Source organism: Zootoca vivipara, chromosome 7 (assembly GCF_963506605.1).
Source record: "Zootoca vivipara chromosome 7, rZooViv1.1, whole genome shotgun sequence".
NCBI lineage: Eukaryota > Metazoa > Chordata > Lepidosauria > Squamata > Lacertidae > Zootoca > Zootoca vivipara.
Window position 1 is genome coordinate 62,867,531 of NC_083282.1, and position 26,705 is coordinate 62,894,235.

A 26,705-nucleotide genomic window follows, 5' to 3' on the forward strand; every position below is an offset into this window, starting at 1 on the left:
AAACAAACAAACTGAAAGCTGTTCTCTCTCATTATTGAACTGCCCAAAGTTCCAGTATTGAGAGGGAGAAACTATTGTGTCTAGCCACTTCTCTCACATCATGCATAATTTTATAATCATTTATCAACAAAGAAAACAGTATGCTATGGTTGCACTGCTAGGAGTGAGTGACAGAAGCATAGGGGCATGTGTTTTCAAAATAAGTCATTATTTTATTTACTCTATTTATATGCCACCCTTCAGTTCAAGGCTACTACAATAGAGATAAAGAGAACTGATTTGGTATATCAAAACCAAGACAAGTAACATACCCTTCAGAGCATGGTGAAAGAAGTAAAGTTAGTCTTGTTTTAGGGCTGCCATATGTCTGGAATTTCATGAACAAAGCCGGGAGCCATCTGTCAAAAATGATGTCTGATGGAATTTTTGAAAAGCGGTTTAAATGTTCGGGGAAACCCAGGCATATGGGAGTCCATATCGGAAGCCCCCCCCCCCCCCCGCAAATTTCCTGAAGAATAGCTTAAAAACTTATTCTTTTTTTAAAAAAAGATTTTGCAAAGCTCAACAAAGTGTTGTGTCCGGATATATGGCAACCCTATCTTGTTTTCTCTGATCTGCACTTCATCCTATGATGCCTTTTAGAAATATATTGCTTGGGCTAGGCAAAGCCAGCACAAGTAAATCTTAAAGCTTTTACATACAACTCACAGCCTTGTTGGGCTTCTCAGGAGCCTACCAACTCATGAGAAAATAGTTCCTAGTCTTCTTGGTTGCAAATACAGTTGCCAGCACCCGCTCCCACTTCGGCAACAATGATTCTTTTTCCAGGTTCTCCATAAACTACGGAGGTATATTGCAAGAGAAATCCCTCCCATCATGCTGAGGTTTTGACAGAAGCAGTGACTGAGGCATGCACTGCTTCTGTTCTACTTTCAGCAAAATTCCTGCCCAAAGTGAGGTAAGATCCACCCAATTCCCCCTCATCATCGGGCAGCAGACTGTTGGGGGAAATATTTTCCATCACTTTGTGCCCTGCCTTGAAAACTGAAAGAACTGACAGGAATCCTCCTTGCTATTTCCCCAGTGCATGATGTGAAGCGGAAGTAAAGTCTCTTTGCAACAAACAGTGGGGAAAGGAAAAGCATTAAAGGGGCATAAATGTCTTTCAATTTTTGTAGGGTTGCAAGAAGTGACAGATAAGATCTACCCCAGGGGTTCCCAAACTAAGGCCCGGGGGCCGGATGCGGCTCAATCGCCTTCTAAATCTGGCCTGCGGACAGTCCGGGAATCAACATGTTTTTACATGAGTAGAATGTGTCCTTTTATTTAAAATGCATCTCTGGGTTATTTGTGGGGCCTGCCTGGTGTTTTTACATGAGTAGAATGTGTGCTTTTATTTAAAATGCATCTCTGAGTTATTTGTGGGGCATAGGAATTCGTTCATATTTTTTTTCAAAATATAGTCCGGCCCCCCACAAGGTCTGAGGGACAGTGGACCGGCCCCCTGCTGAAAAAGTTTGCTGACCCCTGATCTACCCCACCCTCAAATCCTCTTGTGTATTGCTGCTGCTGCTGCTAGGAGTAGACATGTTAGACGATTCTTAACAGCTCCTATAAGGAAAGATTTGTGCAGTTATGTCACTCCTAAGCCTTTCAAGGGTAATGTTTTAGGGACAGTAGTACTTGTGTCTATCAATGAGACTTTTTGAAATGGTTCTTTGAAGACTGGGAATAGAGAATATGGTAAAGCATGCATAACTGTGTAATCCTAGCCATGTCTACACAGAAATCAGTCCTGCTGAATGCAATGGGACTTACGGCTAGGTAAATGGGGTTAAGATTGCAGCTTAACTTATCACCTAAAGTTCACTGCAGAAAAGGGTTTGCACTGTTACATGAAAAAATGAGTTTGCCTCAACCATAACTACTCCCCCCCACCACTTCAATAGTTTAAATAAACTATTTTTAATCACAATGGACCTAAGTCGGACCAAGTAAACTAACTCTAGCAAATAATTTCTAAAAGTAATTAACTAACTCTTTTTTAAAAAAAAACAAAAAAAATTGTGGCACCTTAAAGACTAAAACTGTTATTGCTACCTGCATTTGTTTTATATTTAATTTAGCCCCCTTGGTTGATGAACGGCAAAAGAAATATGATATAAATTTATTGTGACATACAGCTTTTATGGACTTGAGTCCACATAGTCAGGTGCCTGAAGGATTTCCTTGAGCTGCTGGTATACACATGCATAGCTTGCCAGTGGGGTGGGGGGAGAGGAGACTGTAAAATGCAAAAATTAAAAACTGTTACAATGGCATTATTAACAGTGTTTGTGGGAGTGATAAACATTCTGGCACCGGCAATTCACGCGGATGAGAATTGGCAATATATTTCTACCGGTATCTCTTTGGATGGATAACTGCACTATTCACTTACTTCTGATTCAATGAGTAGATGATCAAATAAAACTTTAGATCATATCCAATGACATCAGCAAGCCAATAAAATGTTTTAAATTGTTTCAGTTTCCATGCCAACTCATATATATGTTTTATGAAGTTAAGAGAATGTTTGAAAAGCACATTTCTCTTTTTTATAGCATTGAGAAAAACAAACAAGGAACATAAAGCACACATGGGAAAGAGAAACATTGTTGTCACTAATGGGATCTGGCCCAAAATCAAAGATCTGAAAGCAGCAGGCAAGGGGTGACATAACTGGGCTTCTGAGCCCCCCAGAGGTGCTGCAGAAAAAAATGTAGTTGGTCAAGTAAGCCACAGACTCAAAAAGGTTGAAAATCTCTGTCTTACATCATGAAGTCAGGAGACTGACAGGTGGGTTAACCTACCCACTTGCTGAAGCAGCCCACGGACGGGGGTGGGGCTAAGAATGTAGCCCACCAGCTGGATCCTATTCCCCACCACTGCTCTAGGCCAGGGGTCAGGGTGGATTTGATTTAAATCACCAGTCAGTAAGGCTTGATTTAAATCATAGTTTTCTACATAAAGACTAATTCTTGCTGGTATAACTTTAATATGCTAGTAGATGAAGATTTTTAGAATAACAACTTTTCATATTAGTTTTTTATCCCCCAGTTTAATAGGTTAATCATTCATATTTGGACAACTTTTCTGTTGTACTTAGGAAGGAGAAAAATAATCATTACCTTAATAATAACAATTTAAATACTGTACAGTAGATTTATTCAACTGAAACAATAACATTACAGCATATGTTATTTGCTTAAACAAACATCCATGTTTGTTAACTAATTTGGCTAAACAAAAACAAAATATATATATTTTGAGAAACTTAGACTGTCAGCCCAGCCTACACATGAAAAACTTAAATACTGTCTACTCCAAACAATCAGAAAAATATTGTTTCTATTCTGTTCACTGAACTTCTTGAAACTTAGCACTGAAGGGGTTGATTCTGTATTCATAGGTTTGTAGAACAATAGGATTAAGGTCTTTTTCTCAACTCTGTTCATGTTATAACATTTTTGCTGTGAAGAAGAGGCATGTGATCTCTGCTGAGTCAAATTCAGTTTTGAGAACTGCAAAAGTAAACCAAGCATTTGTGATAATATCTTGTAGGCAAAGAAACTGCCCAGTAATCTTACAAAAACCTCTGGAAGAGCATGACATTGTGAATGGATTAATGGAATTTATTTACCAAAAAAAATTAAACTTATACAACCTTATTCTACATAATTAAAAAACTAATCTCTATTTCATGATGGAATAACCTTTGGATGGTAATATATTTTCCTCAAAAAGCATTTTATTTATAAAAATCGATTTAAATAAAAAAAATCCGATTTAAATTTTAAAAATCCGATTTTTTTGATTTTTTTTTTAAAAAAAATTCATTGATTTTTATCCACCCTGCCAGGGGTTATCAACGGTTAGTGGGTAGGACAGCTGGGTGGGGGAAATCACATCTGGCAACCCATGCACCCCTTTGGTTTCAGATAGTACATGGGTAAAAAGGTAAAGAGACCTCTGACCATTAGGTCCAGTCACAGATGACTCTGGGGTTGCGGCACTCATCTCACTTTACTGGCTGAGGGAGCCGGCATACAGCTTCCGGGTCATGTGCCCAGCATGACTAGGCCGTTTCTGGCAAACCAGAGCAGCGCACAGAACCGCCGTTTACCTTCCCACCAGAGCGGTACCTATTTATCTACTTGCACTTTGACGTGCTTTCCAACTTTGCCTACAAGCTCACCCCATCACGGGGATTCGAACCCTGACCTTCTGATCGGCAAACCCTAAGCTCTGTGGTTTAGACGACAGCGCCACTCGTACACCGCATACATGGGTGGATGAGTCTAAAAAGCCTGGGACACAATTTTTCACTGCTTTCTAGAGGCTATGGTGGCTCATCTACTAGAAATAATGTACAGTGGTGCCTCGCTAGACAAATTTAATTCGTTCCAGGACTCAATTCGTCCTACGAAAAATTCGTCTAGCGAGTCCTGGTTTCCCATAGGAATGCATTGAAACTTAATCAATACGTTCCTATGGGCTGCGGGGGACTGGTGGCGGGGAAGGCAGGCAGGCAGGCAGGCAGGCGCTTGCTCTCTTGCCTGCCTGCTTTCCCCAGCCAAGAGAGCTGTGTGCCAGACGGCGGGGGGGGAAGCGGGGGAACGGATCGTTCCTCCGCTTCCCCCCCCCGCCCGACAGAGCCGGCGGGCACTGCTTGCCGGGGCTTGTTAAGCAACGCCCACCGCACTTCGGCGCCAGGGGATGGAGCCAAAGCGCGGCGGGCGCTGCTTGAAGCCCCGGCAAGCAGCCGCCGCTCTTCAGATCCGTCCCCTGGAGCCGAAGAGCGGCGGGTGCTGCTTGCCGGGGCTTGTCAACCCTGGCAAGCAGCGCCCGCCGCTCTTTGGCTCTGTCCCCCAGCTGTGTGACAGGCGGGGTGGGGGAAAGGCGGAGGAACAATACATTCCTCCACCTTTTCCCCACCCCGCCTGTCACACAGCCGGGATCAGACGAGGCTTCTCAAGCCCCGTCAGGTCCCCGCTGTGTTGGGCGGGGTGGGGGGAAAGCAGAGGAAAGATCCTCCGCTTTCCCCCCACCCCGCCTGTCACAGAGCGGGGATCGGACGAGGCTTCTCAAGCCCCGTCAGATCCCCGCTTATGCAGAATCTTTAGAGTGTGCAATGGATTAATGGTGTTAAGCCCTCAACTAATGCAGTCAAATTTCTGTATTAGCACCTATTCAACTATCTTGCATTCCAAACTGAAGGCCACCATCTTAGCCCTGTCCTTCACTGTGCTAGCAACAGTAACTCCCCAACATACACACTGCACAGGCACATGTGGGAACAGGAACTGATTAAAAAGAGAAGCTGATACAAAGTTGGAGTGGAGAAAGTAAAGAAGTACAGTGGACGCTCAGGTTGCGAACGTGATCCGTGCAGGAGGCACGTTCTCAACCCGCAGCGTTCGCAACCCGCATCTGCGCACGCACAGGTCGCGATTCAGCGCTTCTGCGCATGCACAAAGTGTGGTTTTGGGCTTCTGCACATGCGCACACGCCGAAACCCGGAAGTAACCCATTCCAGTACTTTTGGGTTCAGCGTGGAGCGCAACCCGAAAAGACGCAACCTGAAGCGGCTGTAACCTGAGGTATGACTATATAGAGGAAACAACAAGCCACTCAGATTCATGTGAATGCAAGGGCACGCTAAGAAAGAAGGAAGAGGAAAGCAGCAGGAATGACTGGACTGAAAAGGGGAAATGTCAGAGGTGTTGCTGCACATTCTGGCCCTTCCCTGTCATACAACCTAACTCTTGCCATCATATCAAGTCCTCCTTCTAAGCCAGGAAGTCTCTCCTGATCAACTCCAAGGCAACAACTCTTTTAATAGTACCTCAAGCTTCATCCAGTCACTACTTTTTGGAAGACTTCCTTTAGGTTACTCCTACCGGTATAACATGTTCCTTTATAAAAGTTAACCAACATACATCAGAAAAAAATAATAACATTGCACACATGGTTTTAGTAACCATCTTCCATAAGTTATTAGTTTTCTTACATGTTTACTATACAATGTATAAAATCTTATTTGACTGCATTTTGTCATTGTCACCATCATTTTGTATTCTAAAGTATTATAGATCTTACGTGGCTTCCGAGCTGCAGTATACCACTGTGAAACTTATCTTAAAATAAATCACTATTGCATGATAATTCTCAAAACTCTGAACCCAAACAGCTTTTCCTAACTGCCGTATTTTACGCTCCAGAGGATGCACTTTTTCCCTCCCAAAAAGGAAGGGAAAAAGTCGGTGCGTCCTATGGAGAGAAGGCAAGAGCCAGAGCCAGAGCCTTCCTTCCTCCCCCCCTCTCTCTTTCACCCCTTCCTTCCTTGTCTCTCTCTCTCTCTCTCTCTCTCACTCACCCCTTCCTTCCCTCCCTCCCTCTTCCAACTTGAATAAAATATGGGGGGGGGCAGGTAAACCCCACCTCACATACCGTATCAGCCTTTCTCAACCTGTGGGTCCCCAGATGTTGTTGAACTACAACTCCTATCACCCCTAGCTAGCAAGGCCAGAACTCAGGGATGATGGGAGTTGAGGGATGATTGCATGCACACTATATGAATGGCAATGCCCATCAACATGGGGGCAATGACTTCCTCAAATATTTAATGAGGGGCAGGGGCAAAAGGCACCTAGGCCTTTAGGAGTTGGCTGCTATGCCTAGGACAATTCAAGGAAGCAATTTTTTTCCTTGTTTTCCTCCTCTAAAAACTAGGTGCATCCTATGGTCAGGTGCATCTTATGGAGCGAATAATACGGTATCTTTTGACACTTCTTTAGTGGCTTTTTCTACCATCATTTCCCAGATCAGTGGGGTGTGTGCCATGTGCAGACATGATGGGCAGCAAAACTGGGGCAAGTAATTTAATAATGAAGAAGATGCCCTAGCTGTACAACAAAATTGTGCCAGCCACAAGTCTATTAGTGAAGAGACAGTGTGGAGGCTTCAGAAACAAAAGAGAGACCTCATGCAGGTTCGTGTGGAAGGAGATGCCTCCTTAGGAGTTAGTCCATCTCAAAAGGTTGCTGCAATGATAAAATAGGCCAGGAGACAACCTCCCTCCCTTGAACTTGTTATATTAAAAGGATTATTTCACTAGATGTAGCCTTGGGCTTAATGTTTAGCCTTAGATGTAATTGGGAGATGACTATCTCTGAGTATGTGGCCTCATTATTAAGGAACATCGTGCACAGATCTGGTATGAGAGAGTTTCTGCTCTGATGAACATGTTCTCAGTCCCAAAACTTCTTTCTGAAGAAATGTTCTCATCCCCACTCCCCTTCATTTAATGCCTCTTTCCCTAGTTATTTCCACTTTGGTATCTTTCACTGAGTCCAAACACTATGATAGAAAAATGGAACAGATGAAAGGAATGCTTTCCTGAAGCACTTTTGAACAGAGACAGCCCTGGTATATCTCAAAGGGGAAGTATGCCTCCATAGATGCTATGCAGCCACTTCTTTAAAGCAGAGCATTTGTGTACGGCACGGTTTTTAAAAATAATAATAATAATTGATGCACCTATGAAGCACTGAGTTTGTTACAGGTTTTAATGATAGCATAACAATAGCAAGAGTTCTAATTAATCCCTAGAGAAATTGTAATTATGTTTATAACAACTATTTCTTAGCAAGGCTGCCAATTATTTACTACTCACATTTCTTACATAACAGCAACTGTGCTCTGAAGCTGCAACTATTGTCTTAGTCAACTATAAAGTTCACTGAGTGATCTTAGGCAGGTCACTATTTCTCATTCAAGCATTTATCACAGGTTGTGGTGAAGATACAATGGAACAGCGCCCAACCGGTGTTCGAAATTAGCCTGACTATAGACCACTTGGGACCAAGTGAAGATGCCCAGGTGCCAGGATGGTGTCCGACATCTCCGCATCTGGAGGTGTATGCCTGCAGATCATTGGATCTTGACTGTTTTCACACACTAATACCACATCCTGCAGAATTCTATCAGTTATATTTTATCTGCACAATCAGAATGAATTTCAGGAACCAAAATGCTTTTTCTGTGCAGCCTGAGGAGCAGTGAACAACATTACTATATAGTTAATTGTTGTCACTTGTCTTCACTTACCCCACTGTCCTGCTCACAGCTGTGAAGAATATTCTTAGGTTATGAATGGTCTGTGTCACCATTAAGAAAAAGAAGTAGGAATAGACCAATATATACCGTATGTGTGCTGTCCCTGGATAAAGTAACTCAAATTTCTTAACTTTGCTCAAGGTTGTCATACAACTAGCCAGATGTTTAACTGAGAATCAATCACAGTTAGTCCATCATTTAAAAAAATAAGACTTTATAGTCTTGCCCCCAAATGACAACTAGATATTTTGTTTATATTGTAATCTTGGTTTAAGGAACCATTTGGTGCCTAGCTTATAAATCTGAGTTTCTAATACAGTCCCCAGTACACCATGCCCCTCAAGCTCCTTGGAGAGCAACAAAAATAAAAATTAAAAAATAGACAAATGTTAAATAGGAAAGTAGTTGGTGGAATCATTGCAATATTGGACATGAGTATTAGGCATCTTTGGGAGACAAGCATTGCTGAAAAGTCGGGTATATACAATAAATAAAATTATTAGAGTTTACCACTGGCCCTATCCATCTCATAAGAAATTGATTCAGTCTCTCCCATAAATTCCAGGCTCATGTCTTTGACACCACAGTTCTATTTATTGATTGATTTACTGGAATTGATTTGAATTAATTTATATAATCCCCTTCATCAAAAGATATTGGGGCAGTACACAAATGCTTATAGTTTTTGAGTGCTTCTAAAGTGTAAGGAGAAAAGGAATAGTCAACATGACAGCCAGGTTTTGGACCTTTAATCATCTATACAGTTTTACTTGGAAGTAAGCCTTACTGAGCTCAATGGGGGCCACTCCCAGGTAGAGGGGAGCAATTTTGAATTTGCTGCAATCCTATACCCACATTGAAAACATACATTTGATTGTTTGTTTGGTTTGCAAGTCAAAGCAGAAAACAAACAAATGTCACAGTATTGTGGGATAGGAAAGGATATATTTTTTAATTTAAAAAAACTAAAAACTAAACAAACCTCATCAATTTAGTTCTTTATTCTTTAACCATCTAACCACAGAAGAACTATTTTTATACTCATTACTAGTAAGGATGAGATTAACAGTGCAATCTTGTATACATCTGCTCAGCAGTCAATGGAATGTACTCCCAAGTAAATTTGTACAAGACTGGATCCTAAAGAAATATAACAGGGTTGCTTTAATTCATAGTACCGTATGTGTAGGAATGTGAGGTAGTATAACTTTGTGTGATCTGGCAATTTGAGGAGACTTATTTGCAAGGCAGGATTAAGCACATGAGATATTTTATCACATAATGCTGTTACATTATCCTGGTAACCAGTAACTGCAAAAAGGTGGCTTAACATTTCATAATGAAACCATAGGAAGATAATTTTTTGTATGCAATGAACAAAAGGAAGAACAATTGTATTATTCTTTGTACTAGTTTCAAAATGTGATAGCTACGTGTGGATTAGAAATCATTTCCCCAAACCTTCAATGTTAAGACTGGGGGGAAAACTCCACTTTATTGCATTCAGTCAGCAGAAAACGAGGTACCAGAACTCCCCATGTGGGTGAAAAAGAGGTGCCAGAACTCTCTCGTTCTCTTAGAATGGCAATGGTGCTCACCTGAGAGGTGCCAGAACTGAGTTCCTGGGAGTTCCCTCGGGAAAAAAGCCCTAACCGTCTGATTTCTGGTCCAGTTTTGGCACTGAAACAGCCTTGGTCACCGTGATGGCCTTTATCAGGAGAGAGAGGGAGTGAAAATCTGTTGGTACTCCCTTTACTTCTCAGTGGCTTTTGACACCATTGGCCATGGTGTCCTTCTGAAGAAACTTGAGGTGGAAGTTTGAGGCACTGAATTATGCTGGTCCCACTCATGCCTGCAGGGACACTATGCAGAGAGTAGCATTCGGATATTGTTGCTCAGCCCTGTAGCTTTTGAACGGTGAGGACTTGCAAGGATCCATTCTGCCTCCTATGCTATTTAACACCTAAATTAAACTGCTGAGAGCTGTCATCTGCAGATTCTGAGCATGGTATCTTTGGTATGCTGATGACACGCATTTCCAGTTCTCAATTCTATTGGAATAAGGAGACACTATGAATGTATTATACAGATGTCTGGAGACACTTATGGACTGGATGGAGGCCGATAAACTGAGCCTGAATCTTGTTAAGATAGAAGATCATGAGTAGGTGATTCCCAAGTCCTGAAGTTAGGTGTAGGACCTGTTCTGGGAGAAGCTGCACTCCTGTTGAAGAAACAGGTTTGTAGTCTGGGAGTACACCTGGATTCTAACTTGTCACTAGAGTCTTGTTTGGCTTCTGTGGTTATGAATGCTCATGCCCAGCTTTGTTGTGATATGTTAACTACAGCTGTTTCTACACCAGGATAGCTTGGTCTCAGTTTTCCATGCTCTGGTGACCTCCCATCTGGACTATTGTAATATACTGTATATGGGGTTGCCCTTGAAGATTTATGAAAGGTGCAGTTAGCACAGAATGTGGCTGCTAGGTTGTTAAAAGCAGTAGTCCAATGGGACCAAGTGTCACCAGTCCTGAAAGTGTCACCAGCTGCCAGTGAGCTACTGGGTCCAAGTAACATAGTTAGTTGTATCAAGGCCTAAGCAGGTTAGAAGCCAAGTATCTAAAAGAGCATGTTCCCCTGTATCAGCCATGTAAGATCCTACGATTGGGAGGTAAGGCTTTGTGCTACTACTTGTTCCTGTCTGGTTGGCACTCACCTGTGATAAAGCCTTTTCTGTTCTAGCCCCCCATGGTGACTGAGGTGCATTTGCCTTCATTATTACTGACTTTCCGGAGGAAGTCTAAAACATTCCTGTTTCCCCAGATATTTGGTGGCTAAAAATATTTGTTCCTGGCAACCCTGAGATCATTGTTTGAATGTTTTGCTTTTCATTTTAACTGATAAAAGTTGTTTTACTGTGATTTTTGCCATCCTGGGCTCCTTCAGGAAGAAGAGCGGGTAAATTGCATAAATAAAATCAATCCAGAACACAAACACAGACGGCACTAGGAGAGAACTTTAGAAAAAAAGGAGATGTAAAAAAGGGGGGAAGTGATTACGGTACTTCTCCAGTTCTCACTTGATTTTCATGCCCTTCGCCAAGAAGGAAAGGCACAAGACTGACCACTACTATTGTTGCCGTTCCCTATCTACTTGTGCCACTCTCAGCTGCCATCACAGCGCTGTGCTTTCTCAACTGAGAATACACAGCAAGTCCCTCTGTTGGCTGCAATCCTGCCCCAGCAGGCAAGGGTGAGAAGAAAGCACAGTGAGGAATATAACAGCCAAATGCCCCTTGCTGTATTTCCCTTTGCCAAGCAGAGACAAAGGGGCTTTTACTTTGCTGCCTTCACCCCTTTTTCTCCTGGGGAGGAGGAGAGGTGGAGAGAGACAGCGTAGTAGTAGCAGTAGTAGTAATTTTATTTACTGTATTTTTCCGTCTATAAGACGCCCCCATGTATAAGACGCCCCCTATTTTGGGGGACTCAGATTTAAGAAAATGGGGGGGTGTATCCATGTATAAGATGCCCCCTAATTTTTAACATTATTTTTTAGGAAAAAGAACCTAGTCTTATACACAGAAAAATACGACATATGGGTTGGCCCAGTCACTCTGGCCGATTTCCAACAATATATTAAACACATATAGTTGCAAGGGAAAAGTCAAGAGATCTGAGCCATGGTGGACAACTGTACTCAAATACTTGTTTGCAAGTGAAGTGACAGCATTCACACAATAAAGAAAAACACAATAAGAACATTTCTGAAAACTATGTAACACCAAAAATTATGGCAGCTAGTTTTACTAGTTTATTACTTTTGACAACACCAAAAGTAGCTACCCCATCCAAAGAGACGGTTGTGAAACATGTAATATGCACAGTAGGGCCCATGAATAAACACTGAACACATTTTATTATTTCTACATAACTATGCTTAGAAGGACAGCATAAACATGTTGCTTTAAGTACCGCAATGTAAAGCTAATATAGAGCAGATCATATTCTGTGCACTACTTCCAGAATATTTAATTAAATGGCTTTAACTTAGCAAGCATCCCTACCAAGTACAGTGGTACCTCAGTTTACAGTTTACAAACACAATTGGTTCCGGAAGTCTGTACTTAACCTGAAGCAAACTTTCCCATTGAAAGTAATGGAAAGTGGATTAATCTGTTCCAGACGGGTCCACGGAGTACTCAACCTGAAGCGTAGTTAACCCGAGGAATGAGTGTAATTGGTTCCGGAAGTTCATACTTAACCTGAAGCGTACTTAACCTGAAGCGAACTTTCCCATTGGGGAAAGTAATGGAAATTGGATTAATCTGTTCCAGACAGGTCCGCGGAATACTTAAACTGAAAATACTCAAACCGAGGCGTACTTAAACGGAGGTATGACTGTAATACATGCCACATTGTAAAAAGCAAAGGGCTCTCTCTACAAGAGACTCTGCCATGCTATGCCTTTATGGCCTAACTATTTCACCATTCACACTACAGCTTGTTGCACCTGAAAGTGGGCAGTCACAACTACAGAACTGTCTGCTTCTGGGAAAAACCCCATTATAAAGCAGAACCTGGCATCTTGCAAGCAGCACCCCAGTCCAATTACACACACACACAAAATATATTTCAGTCGTTTTAGCCTTATTGTTTATCACTTCTATCAAGAATTTTTAAGCCCTTTAAGCCCTTGCTCAAATCTTTAAAATTCTACAAATCTGTTGTTAAATGCTGGCTAAATCAGCCTCAAATTTATCCAACGAGAGCACTGAACCACAGACAGAACCAAGAATTAGATAAGCCAATTCATTTTGAAGGATTACTACAGCTTTAATGACTAGCTTATACTAAACTTCTCCTGAAAAAACCACAGATGTATGGCTCATTTGAATACTCATATGAACAGAAGAAAACACAGTGTGTTTATTCAGCGAACGTAACCAACAGCTTTCCAAAAATAGATCTGCTCCATACTCAACTGAACTGGACAAGACCACCTTGACAAACTACAGTGGAACCTCGGGTTATGAACACCTCGGTTTATGAATTTTCGGTTTATGAACTCCGCGGACCCATCTGGAACGGATTAATTCACTTTCCATTACTTTTAATGGGAAAGTTTGCTTCAGTTTATGAACGCTTCAGTTTATGAACAGACTTCCGGAACCAATTACACCCATGTTTCAGTTTATGAACGCTTCAGGTTGAGTAGTCCGCGGACCCGTCTGGAACGGATTAATCCACTTTCCATTACTTTCAATGGGAAAGTTCGCTTCAGTTTATGAACAGTTACTCTGCGGACCGTCTGGAACGGATTAATCCACTTTCCATTACTTTCAATGGGAAAGTTCGCTTCAGTTTATGAACGCTTCAGTTTATGAACAGACTTCCGGAACCAATTGTGTTCATAAACCGAGGTACCACTGTATTTATAAAATTCACTCCTGCTACCCTAAATCTTTGACTCAATTGTCTGGAATGGATCTATCCATGTATCAAATTACTTTCAACACAGCAGATCCTGAGTTACACCAAAATTTGCACCTTAGAAACAATAACATTCAAGTGCACAGTAAAGATGATATTACTTACTTTACAGTGCTTTGTTTTTGTTATTTCAAATCTGCAAAGAACACACAGGAAAAATCTCCTGGACCTGTGTAATGAAGAGCCAGAAGCACAAACTGGTTACTCCCCAAATTGACACCGTAGGATAGCTTAAATGTTACTTGCTTTCCGTCAATCCAAAATTTGTATGCCAATTGATAGGCATTCTCCTCCTAAAGTCACAAGTTGTAGCTAAAGGTACAAAACATAAGCCTTTACTGAAGACACCTGTAATCTACTAGACTGACTTTTACAAGGAAGGGAATAACCGCACACTCTTTTGCACATATAATGTTCCAAATTGAATGTATGGCATCTCCAGGTAGGACTAGGAAAGACTCTTTTATTGATTTTTCTTTTTCTTTACGTCTATTTTACAATTTTAATATTGATAAGGTTTAATTGACTTTCATCACTTTTCATATGCTTCTTGTCTATCCAAGGACAAACTGTGATTTGTTTTAAATATGGTTTGTGCAAAAAAAAGCCAACTTCAAATTGTGGCTTATGATCCTGAGATTACTCAAACAGAGCATAGTTAAAACCAATCACTGTTAGCCTTGGTTCAGACATGACAAAAAAAAAACTGGTAGTGGATGCTTCTAATATCCTTCTTGTGAAAATGTCAAACGCCTTAGATATTTTTATTTTTAGGTGACTAATTAATTAATTATATTCACACAAAACAGACATCATCATAGTTGAAGAGGCAGCCTCTCTCTCTTCTCTCTCTCTCTCTCTCTCTCTCTCTCACACACACACACACACACACACACACACACACACACGAGACCATTCCAAGACTTTCACTTCATGGCAGACCAGTTGCGAGAGTTCTGAACAAACAGCTACACTTGCAGGACTATGTTAGCGCTACCACCTTTTTCCTGATAGAGGCTCTGTCCCATTAGTAGAACAAAAACTCAAAAACTGTGGCTTTCCCTGTCTCCATGCCAGAACAAATGATGACTTGAATTTATGCCTATTTTATCAGTTGATGATACAAATATTCTTGTTTGGAAAAGAAAAAAGGCAACCTTCTATTGAAGGTTCTATATTTTAGTAAACACAGTACTGCTTTCACTTTAATGACTCACTAAAGGCAGCCCTCCTCTACATTTGTCTATGTCAGGCATAAGGCAACCTCGGCCCTCCAGATGTTTTGGGACTACAACTCCCATCATCCCTGACCACTGGTCCTGTTAACTAGGGATGATGAGAATTGTAGTCCCAAAACACCTGGAGGCCGAGTTTGCCTATGTACTTATTTGCAAGGACAAATGCTCCCCACCCCCCACCCCAACCCTCATATATACATAAACTGGAACAGTGTTGAAATACAGTGCTTATATTCAAAAATAACACTAACTCATCATATAGTACTACATAAGCAAACAGGGCTATGCCCACATCCTTCTCCCTTCCCATCTAGGGCAGCTACTTGGAGATCAGAAGCATTCGCCTTAGTTTTCAACTACATGTAACTGTGGTTTATGTTATGTATGAACTGGAACAAACAGATTAGTTTTAAGCATTCCCCCCCCCAAAAGCCAACTCCAAACTATGGTTTACGACCCTGGACTGCACAGAAAAAACGCAGTTAAAGGTAAATTTCCACTTCCTCAAGGGCATTCATAACAGAACATAGCACTAAACTTTGGTTTAACCTTTTATCCAACCAGGTCATTGTATTGCAATCTTCTCAGGATCCAAGACTAGCACATCCCATTAAAGTATGCTATTTATTCACTTAGGTTATTTGTACACTGCCCTTCATAAAAGTTAAGTCCAGGCTTGATAGTCTTGTAATATACTGTACAATGAATCCTGACCACATTGATTGTAATCTGAAAACTAACCATAGAAATATCAGCTTTCATTTTTTTGAAATTTCAAGCCTGTATGGTCACAGAAAATGAACGTGTTAGATTTTTTAAAAGTCAAAATACATATAAGATTAGCTGGTGCAGTATAGCAGTTGAGTCCCCAGTTTAAATGTCCTCTCTGCCATGAATTCACTAATGTCCTTCAGCAAGCTACTGTATTGTAACCTCAGATCCCTTCTGCAGTATGGCTATAATACTGATTAATTTACAAGGGTGTTGTTGAAAGGATATCAAGAGTGTCCAAAGTGCTACAAACACATTAATAGTGCTATATAAATACAGTGGTACCTCGGTTTATGAACACAATTGGTTCCGGAAGTCTGTTCATAAACTGAAGTGTTCATAAACTGAAGCGAACTTTTCCATTGAAAGTAATGGAAAGTGGATTAATCCGTTCCAGAGTACTTAAACTGAAGCGTTCATAAACTGAAGCGAACTTTCCCATTGAAAGTAATGGAAAGTGGATTAATCCGTTCCAGACGGGTCCGCGGAGTACTTAAACTGAAGCGTTCATAAACTGAAGCATGGGTGTAATTGGTTCCGGAAGTCTGTTCATAAACTGAAGCGTTCATAAACCGAAGCGAACTTTCCCATTGAAAGTAATGGAAAATGAATTAATCCGTTCCAGATGGGTCCACGGTGTTCATAAACCGAAAATTCATAAACCGAGGTGTTCATAAACCGAGGTTCCACTGTAGTGAGTATTAGAACAGTTTCCATATCTAATATATGCTACATTTCTTTATTTAAAAAATTATACCATAGTCCATTTTGGCTCATTGTTCTGGATAACTACGAAAATCTTAGATCAAGTCAAGCAAACAGACTACTGAACAAGTAGATCATTTTATAAGCTGACAATAATTATTAGTTAGTTATTTCTCTGAAATAACTAACAAAATTGAAGTTGGAAAACACAATGGGATTGTGACCAGGCCTATTTAAAGTATATGCAGTTCATAGACACTGCTGGTAAAGACAGATTTACCGTATTCACTCAAGTGTAATCCAACATTGAATCTAATGCGCACCTCAATTTTCAGAACCTTGAAACCAAAAATGTAAATGTGCCATTGACTCTAATGCACAACTTAATTTTCGCAGTGTAATTTGGCATAAAAAGGTGAGCATTAGATTTGAGAAAATATGGTAGATATGACAACTAAACACTACTAAGCATTTTCTTGTTTTAAAAAGTGCATAAAAGCTGCATGTATACCGCCATACGTGATATTTATGTGTTAGAAAGCAACAAGTTTCTAAGCACATACAGGCTGCTAAAAAAGAAGCATACACAACTGCCAGCTGTGACCTATATAATGCTGTAGTTCCAAACATTTTCTTATTGAGTATGCTTCAATGTAAGAAAGGCACTCTCACAGCATCAACGCTTAGAGACCCCCAATCAAATAGGTCCCAATAAAACAAAAGCCACAAAAGACAATAAAATATCTGCTGCTTCATACCCAGCCACTTTATGGAAATATATACTGGGCAAGTCTCCTTTAACATCTACTTAACTTGCATCTCCAAAAGCTGTAAAAACAAACATAACTACCATACTGCACCATGCCCGTATTACATATTTGTATTACATAGTTCAGAGACTCTGGATTCAAAAAGACAGTGATTCAGTCCACACACAGCCCTCCAATTTTAGATTCCCCCAGACATTTTATCTTGAGCTGATGAGCAATGGCCCTATTTTTATTCCCACAGTCCCCAGTGTGGCTTGCCCCAGTGTGCGCATATTGAAAATAATGGTGGATGTTGTTATGAGTTTATGGGTGCCAGACTCCTATAATCCATGGATCCAGCAAGTGTTAGAATTTAATCAATTATTGGGGTCTTAAACTGAGGGTCACATCTAATCCCTAGATCCAGCAAGTGTTAACAGCTAATTAAGCCAGCCTACCCTCCTGTGCTGAGGAAATCTCCTGGATGGGTTATTAAGAAAACAAAGGATCAAGGGGCTCCTTGGAGATGGCAAATGGGTGGGGGCACCCACCAGCAACATATAAAGCCGGAGTTTAGAGAAGAGAGGTGAGGAAATCAGTGATATGATGGGGGAGAGAGTCAGAGAGCAATGTTTAATGCCTGCTTTAATCCAATACTGTAGTTATAGAGAAACAAGACCCTTTTGGTGTGTTCGATACTGTGAACCTGTCCATTGTAGGCTCAGGTTGCATATATGTGTAAATAAACCATGTCACAAAGACACCACAGTCTCCACTGTGCCTCATTTCCAAAAGGAAACACAAACATTGGGTGAGCACCTGCAACCCCTGGAATCTTGCACTACTCAGAGATTGGAGTGGAGTACAACAATATATTGAAAACAGGTTCAGAACAAGGGGCACCTAGCAATACTAAAGAGAAGTGATGTGAAGCAGAAAATTCTCCAAAACAGAAAAGTTTCCAATGCTTTATTTTTCTGCAGAACATTTAGCATTTCAAAAGTTGATTAGTAATAACCAGGGTTCCCCAAACTAAGGCCCGGGGGCCGGATGCGGCCCGTGAGGCTCATTTATGCGGCCCCCCGCAACCCCCACCACCACCTGCTCTCACCGGCGCGGCGTGGCTGCCCACTTCTAGGTCACCAGAGCATCAGAAATAGCTTGTGAGCATGTGCAAGCGTCATTTCCAGTGCACTTCCAGGCTGGAGGAAGCTCATGTGCATGTGCACAAGCTATTTCCGGTGTTCTGACAACCCAGAAGTGCACCGGAAATCGCATGTGCACATGTGCATGGGCGCACGCTCCCGCCTTCCCCCGGCCCACAGCACGATCGGCACTGGTGGCACCGGCCCTCAGCGAGGTAAGTCTGGGGACCCCGGTAATAACAAATGGATGCCATATACAGTACACTATTAGGCAAACTTGACATTCAATGCTTTTAGCTTTGTTTACTAAGTAAAACAAGCATTCTAAATTAGATCTCAGGCATTTAAAAAGTTCCGATGTAAGTTGCCATATGCAAATTTCAATTCTTTTCCAGAAAACCTACACCACAGCTATAGAGAGAGATTGAGAACTGCTGCAAAACCTTCGAGTTCACAAGGGCAATTTCCACGAAGGAGAATGCATTACTGTATTACAAATGATAAACCCAGCCAAGTTTGACAAACCTTTCACCACATGTCATAAACTGTATTGCATAGAGTAGCAAGAGTACTATCTCCAGTTATTAATATTCTTACTTAACTGCTTTTAAAATATTGGCTAGAGATCCTAATTTCTTTTCTGTACAACTGATTCAACATGTGCTTTCTCTCTACAGCTGACTGTCTAGAAATTAAGATACTGTACACATAACATTCTTCTGTGCATTGCCCTGATGATGCGAACCCGCCTTCTCCCTGCTGTAACCAACAAGTGCACCACAACATCTGCACGGAAAAAGACCGCCCAGGGTAACTCCAGCATATCGGTCCTCGCTACTCAACATCACTCCCTAATCTCTATTTCCCTGGACCGCAACCTTCTTCCTATAGCTCTTCCCACCTTGCCCTTGCTTGCTTTCCTCCCCGCTTCCCCGCAGCCTCTCATGAGAACCGGGCTCCTGGTCTTCACCCTCCACACCCCACACTCGCGACTCGAGCCAGAGCTGTCGCAGCTTAGTAACGGGGCGCCTAGCAACCTGGCCCGACTCCTCCAGCCGGGGCAGCGGGGCATCCTCCCCAGCTGGACCTCCGCCCATGCCCGGAGCCTCCCCACTCACCCTGCTGGATGTCCCCGTTGGCGCCTCCGGGCACGGGCACGTTCAGCTGGCGCTCGGGCTCCGGGAGGCAGCGCCGGCAGAAGGAGTGCAGGCAGGGCAGCAGCTTCGGCTCGGCCTCCCGGCTCTGCAGGCTCTGCGCGCACACTGCGCAGGTGTCCAGCAGCGACAGCGGGCCCGGCGCGGCGCTGGAGAGGGCGGGGGGCGCGGGGCTGGGGCCCAACGGAGCCAGCGGCACGGGGCCCGGCGCCGGGCCTACGCTCACCAACACGGGCGCCGCGGCCTCCGCCTCCCCGGGGCCCTTGTCTGCCGCCACAGCCGCCGCCACCGCAAGGACCACCGCACCGGGACTCTCCCTCTCCTCGGGCGCGGCGGGGGCTGGAGGGGACGGGGACGCAACGGCCGCCGCGGCTGAGGTGACAACGGCCGCCACGGCGGAGGTGACAGACTCGGTACCACCCCCGGCCTGCCCGGCCTCCCCAGCCCCCTCCCCGCCACCGCCGCCTCCTCCTCCTTTGTTTTCCGCCATATTTCCTCCTTTGAACCCGACTCCCCGCTTTGCTAACGCACAGGACCGCGCATGCGCCCGCAAGCACGCTAGCGGCCTGCGCGCGCGCGTCCGAAGCACATCTGGCGCGAGGGCCGCGGAGGGCCGCCGCGTCCAGTGGGGAGGGGGCGGTGCTGGGTGTGTGCGTGCGCGCGCTTGGACGGTAGTAGCATACGAGGAAGGCGGTGGGAGAGGCCCGAGGTTGAGAGGCCAGCGAAAGGGGGTCAGTTTTTTTCTCCCTCTCTGTATGGTGTTTAAAGGAAATTGCACGGACGTAAAGGGGAGAGCGCAAGCGCGAGCGCGCACGCTCAGGTCTGTAATAGAAGCGGCGCACGCGCAGACAGAGATTCACGTTCTAAGCGTGGGTGTCTTGAGGGCGGTTGGCGGTTGGTGTGTGGAGGGAAACGCGGCTCGTGCGGGGGGCCGAGAAACGGTGCGGCGGGAAAGGAGTCGAGGCAGGGCGAGGGCGGGGCGGACAGCGGCCTTTCACACTTGCCGGCTTCTCATCCCCGGTGTCTCTCGCTGAAAGAATTGGGCTCCTGAGTGGGAAGATAGGAAACATAACGCGGGGCGGTTCTAGTCCGTTATGTGCGCCTTGCAAAGAGGGCAATATTTGAATCTCCTCAGTTTGCACTGGGTTAGTTGATTTTGTGCTTGGCTTGCCGCGTTTCGAAATGATTTACAGCGCAGTCCAAACTTTGCCTACTCAGAGGTAGGCCCAGTTGAGTTCATTGGGGCTTACTCCTAGTTAAGTAGGGCTATCGTTACACCATGTGTGTATGTGTCTGTTTTAATTAGATGTATTTTATTGTACCATGTGAGTTGCGTTGACCTGAATGTGTTTTAATGAAGTAGGGAATAAATCACAGTGCCAAGTCGGGGAACAGGTAACCTTGTTGCATTGTCACCAGCAAGGCAGAACTGAGACCTCTGCCCATTTCTGGTCTCAGGATTTTATTTTATTTTTTAAGTTTCTCTCCCGCTCCACCTCCTGCAATTGTCTTCAAGGTTTGGACACAGTCAAAAGCATGTTTAAATTATCTCCTGGTTTGAAGGCGAGTCATGGGGCTTAAAAAGCTTAGGCTCTCTTGGGTTTCTGCTGCTTTCTGGAGTGTCCCCTTTTGGCCCCAACCCTTATTGGAGTTCTAATATTTGTTGGGTTTTGGCTTCTGAGAAGGAACAGATGCTTTTACGGGGACCATAGGGTTGTACCCTGGCTCTTTGGTCTCAGAAAGGGAAAAGTAGCCGTTTGATATCACCTAGGTAAAAATTAAGAGAAAAGTAAATGAGATACCATTATTTGGGTGGCATACGGTGAGTAAAATGTTTTTGGAGTATGCACCAATGGCCAGCCATTGGGTGGCAGGAGAAGTAGTGATAATGACTGCTGCATGTCAGGTCGTGAACAAGGTTATAAGGAAACCTTTTTCACAATCATTTCAAATGTATTGGTGTTCTGTCTTTGCTTAATGATACAAAATAAAACCAAACAGAATAGCTGTATGTGTAATGGTGGGAAAAGAAATTTTGCTAATGTTCGCCATTTCTTTTAAAAATTGAGTTGGGGAGTAGAAAATGGACAATCTTGAAGTAACATAATTGGGGGGGGGGACAATACAGCACAAGGTAATCTGCCAGTTGACTGATTTTGAGTAGGAGCTGTTAAGAGTTATCTACTCTTGGTCATAAATTACATCACAGAATGTTCCCAATCATATACACAGTCACATGGGACTAAGTCTCATTAAGCTTCTGGTCTGAATAGATGTCTATCAGGTTGCACTATTGTGAAACCCAAATCACACCATGTTTGTAAAGGCTGTAAATTCAGTGCATTGCCTTTGAAATATACCCCTCTTTTTCAGATACCAGGCAGAGGGCCTTCTCGGTAGTGGCACCCGCCCTGTGGAATGCCCTCCCATCAGAGGTCAGAGAGATAAACAACTACCTGACATTTAGAAAATACCTAAAGGCAGCCCTGTTTAGGGAAGTTTTTAGTCTGTGATATTTTAATGTATTTTGATGTGTGTTGGAAGCCGCCCAGAGTGGCGGGGGAGACCCAGCCAGATGGGCAGGGTATAAATAATATATTATTATTAATAATAATATCGCAGCTAACTAAAAAAATGTGGTGCCCTATAACGAAAGTGTACCTTAGTCAATTTAAGCGGAAGTAAGGGAATCATATCCATATTTTGCCTAAAATAAAATACAGAGGTCCACAGTGACAGTGATTTAAGCTCTCCCATGGAAACAATGGGACATGTTTGATTGGAGGGTTCTCCAAATTCTTGCACATTGGGTTGGGTTGGGAGCTCTTACAGATATAGTTAGCTGGGTTCTAGGGCTGCTAGGAAGGATGTACAGGTTACTGCGATTGTAGGCCCAATGCAAGTCAGCAAAGTGATGATGTTGCAAAAAAGAGGAAGAAGCAAATCCTGTTTTGAATTTATTAAGAGAAGCATGCAAGACATAAGAGGTAATGACACTTCTCGCTGTGACGCTTATTATAGGTCTCTGAAGTGCTGCATCATGTGTTAACATTTTAATTATACTAACACATGAGAAGATTCTGAAGACAAATTCAGAGTTATAGCATGCAGAAGGCACTAGACATTTTCACTTAGAGAAAAGTAGCTTGAGGAAGAGGATGTGGAATTAATTTTTATATATTTAATGGATTCATTTGAGAAGAATGAAAAATGAGTTGAAGTTTTAACCAAATTTAGGTTAGATTATATGTATAACCAATTATAAACAGCTGAGCAGTGAAATGTTGCTCTAGGAAATAGAGAAGGGTGGAAAATAATACTTCACCAATGCTATAGAAAGGTGTGAATCCAACATGAGTCCAGCCTTTGCTTCAACTATAATTGGATTAACTGGAATTATCTCGCCAAGCTAATTTCAAGATTTCTTTGCCTTTGAGGGTGTAAGTGATGTGGTTTTGGCTACAGCTGTGAAGTACTTCTGAGACAACTAATTTTGCCTGATCTAGTTACAGGTGGGTAGCCGTGTTGGTCTGCCGTAGTCGAAACTACAGTATCTGAAGAAGTGTGCATGCACACGAAAGCTCATACAAATGACAAACTTAGTTGGTCTCTAAGGTGTTACTGGAAGGAATTTTTTTATTTTGTTTTGCCTGATCTGGAACAGTTTTGCATTCTTATTTCTGAATTCACACCCATTTTCAAACTTTTTTGTGGACTACTTGAAGCTTGAAGATTTACTACCTATCTGTTGCCTCAAACCACATGGACTTGGACCTTGTGCGTTGTGTCACATGCAAGGCTCCGGCGGCTATTTTAAGTAAGGGCAGTCGTGCCCCTTTTAACCTAGGCTTTATACTATTCTCATGTTCTGATTTAAATAATAATAATTAAATATATGAAAATGTTCACGATGCATGCGCAGGGGCCAATGTATACAGGGGGGACAACAGGGCTCAGACAAAAGTGTATGCTGGGAAATAGAACCCAGAACCTAACAGTTCCTTCTCCAAGGGTGGGGGCCAAGGTATGGCGATACATGGGGGAGGGGCCAACACTCCCCAGGGACAACACGGAAGGATATCCTACCAAAACACAGGGATGAGCCGAGGGGGAGGAGGGGCGGGATACATCATGGATCAGGACAGGGTGGGGGGAATCACAGGGATGACCCACAGCAACGCGTGGCCGGGCCAGCTAGTCCTATTAATAAACAAAACATCTAACATCTGGTCTATTTTTAGATTTCACAGAGGAATCTGCTTAATATATATAATGACTCATGAGATGGGGGAAATCCCCATAAAGGTGTTATGTATGCATCCAGAAAGCTGAGAATAAGGAGGATTTATTGGTCATTTGGGGGTGGGGGGGGAGGACTAATACAACCACTATAGTCTGCAGCATCACCTGGGATCGGTAATGTGGGACAGAAAATCTTCCAGTGCTTCATTTTTTCTGTGGAAAATGTTCTGCTTCATAGATTAATTAGTAACTGTGAATCTCAATTACAAATAAGTGTTAGACAAGCTGGCAATTCCATTTTTTCCCCTTTACAAGCTAAATTAGATCACTATAAGGCATTTCTTATTTCTCTAAGTGAGCCAGTTCAATTTTTTTGGAAAACCCACATCACTGCCTGTGATCTTTTTTTAGACACTGCCATCTCCTTCAAAAGATTCAAGGTTTACGAAAGAAAAGAAACCTTATTGTGGGTTTTGTAATATAAAATTTAGATAAATGGCTGCATAGTAAGCTACCCCAGTTGGATTCCACTCTGCAGCATATTGTGAAAGGATTCATATTTCCTAGTAGAAGCTTTAAGTTTTGCATCAATATGACAAAAAATTCTAATCTCAGTGGTGAGAAGATGTATAATCTCTTGGACCTTTTCCAATTTTATTTGAACATAAGGTTCCCTCACATTTTGAAAGATGCATTTCTCCCCCCCCCCCCGATCACCGGCATTGACTACCCAGAGAGCTCACACATCCTTTGTTGCCCAACTGCATCACAACAGCCCTGCTGCCAATGGGTCTAACTCTCCAGGAATTGCTGCCACCACCCTCCCACTTACTCCTCCAGTCCTAGAAGAGAGAGAACCTGGAATGCACTAAAGCAATTATTTTTAAAAGGGTTCTGGACTAATGCCCCAGCACTCCTCAGCTCAATCTGTACCTTAGCTTACCTGCCATGGAACAGTAGTAATGTTTGATGTTTTACTGTTAGATGTTTTAAGCCACCCAGAGTGGCAGGGGCAACCTTGTCAGATGAGTGGCATATAAATATATTATTATTATTATTATTATTATTATTATTATTATTATTATTATTATTACCTGTGTAGGGAAATCATATATAGAATGGCCTTGATCATTGTAATAATTTCTCCTTAATATCTGAATCAGGAGTGTTCATGGACCAGTGCCTGGATGGAGTGGCAAGATGGAGGAAAAACAAATAGAGCTTGAATCCAGGCAAAACATAGGCACTGTAGGTAGAGTGGTTCTCATACCTGAGAAATTGGTTAGTTGCCTACCCTGGGTGGGGTTGCACTCTCCCTAAAGGAGCAAGCTCACATTCTAGGGGTGCTTCTGGATCAAGTTGTGTCACTGGAGGCCCAGGTAGCCTCAGCAACTAAAAGCTGCCTTTACTAACTGGCACAATAGCTATTCCATTTCTGGACTGGGAAAGTTTGGCTAGAGTAGTTCATGAATTGGTTACTTAAGAGTACATTGCAGTAATCCAATATTTTAAGTGGGGCTTACCCTGGGCTTGATATGGAAACAGCAGCTAGTGCAGAATGTTGTGGCACAATTGCTGACGGCAGTGTGACCTCTGCCAAGAAAACCAACAGCAATGAGTGCTTCTGAACAACAATTAAGGATGAGTTTTCTTACTTGGCCAAGTCTCCTAGCTCAGTGATACACTGTTGAAGCCAGAAAGTTGTTATGTGAGGAGGATGTATCTTCCTGCAGAACATCCACGCCAGCTTCAGTTACACACCCTCGAGTGGGTGCAGGTACTATAACTGCCTGGTATGTTCTTGGATTCTGCCCAGATTTCGCTTAGAAATGTCAGTAATCATTCATCACCAGTTCAAGTGTTACACAGGTCATCATAAGAAACAAGCCATTTTCTCTCTAAAAGCCAGAACCATGAAAAAGAGACCAGAGATGGTTTACAAGAAGAGGAGGAGGAGTTTGAATTTGATATCCTTGCTTTATCACTACCGGAAGGAGTCTCGAAGTGGCTAACATTCTCCTTTCCCTTCCTCCCCCACAACAAACACTGTGAGGCGAGTGGGGCTGAAAGACTTCAAATAAATGTGACTAGCCCAAGGTCACCCAGCAGCTGCATGTGGAGGAGCGGAGACGCGAACCCGGTTCACCAGATTACTAGTCTTCCACTCTTAACCACTACACCACACTGGTGGAAGTCATGTAGAAATGTTAGTTGGGCAACCCCGGCAGCAAAGCGCAAAAGTGTGGGTAGGAAGGCCACTAGTCAGGAAAAGAAACGAGATATAAATGACAAAAAAACACATCAGTTGAGATCAAATAAACATATCAAGTCCACTTGGTATAGCAACTACACAGTGGGCTTGGGTGAAGGTATTTGCAGATGACATCAAACTGAGAGGAGTAACAGTTAAGGTAACAGTTCCAAGGCTAAGTTTTTTATTAAAGACAGATTTTTAAATTAAAAATGCAGGTGACACTCTTTTGCCAAGTATTGGTGGAATCCAGCAATGTCTATCCATCAAGAAAACAGATGTCACCTTCCTCCTGCCAGTTGGTTCCCAATTATCAGGGGTTAGTAACATGCTTTTGGAAACTGGACTTACTGATGAACAATCCAGAGCCTCCTAGGAAAAACTTCTGATTTTGCTCTTGTGGTATGTACACAGACAAGTGCAACCTACTTTCCTGCTTAAAGTGTGGACAGCGGAAGCATTAACCTTAAGAGGGCTAAATCCAGATCTCCTGTTGACGCAGGCAGTGCAGATGGAGAATTAAAATTCCCCAAGCCCTTAAGAAACCTCTGGATAAGGAACTGTGAAAAGATGGCTTGTAACTGATTAAGTGATAAGCTGCTAATATAGCTAAGTGGATTGTAATGGATGAAATAGATAGGTCACCACCTTTTAGATCCTAGCAACAAGGACACCCAAGCCAACCCCAGTGAACATTTCAACTCATCTCCCTTTATATCCCCCACTCACTTTCCCTGTTCCTCAGAAGTCCACCTTCTCTTACTTCTTGGTGTCATACCTTCTGCAATACTGTCCAGCACT

At 42.8% G+C, this 26,705-nt stretch overlaps 1 protein-coding gene across 7 annotated transcripts in view; it reads right to left on the bottom strand.

Moving 5' to 3' along the window:
- TRIM33 (tripartite motif containing 33) overlaps positions 1–19,930 on the bottom strand; it is a 63,866-nt gene extending 43,936 nt beyond the window's left edge. For 4 of the 7 annotated variants that reach the window (XM_035121655.2, XM_060277159.1, XM_035121656.2 and 1 more), the window contains exon 1: positions 19,376–19,930. In XM_035121655.2, the coding sequence (XP_034977546.2) occupies positions 19,376–19,901 (526 nt within the window). In that variant the 5' untranslated portion in view covers positions 19,902–19,930. The remainder of the gene's footprint in view (positions 1–19,375) is intronic. The other 3 variants (XM_035121652.2, XM_060277160.1, XM_060277161.1) reach the window with 2 other exon arrangements.
- Between the last annotated feature and the right edge of the window lie 6,775 nt (positions 19,931–26,705).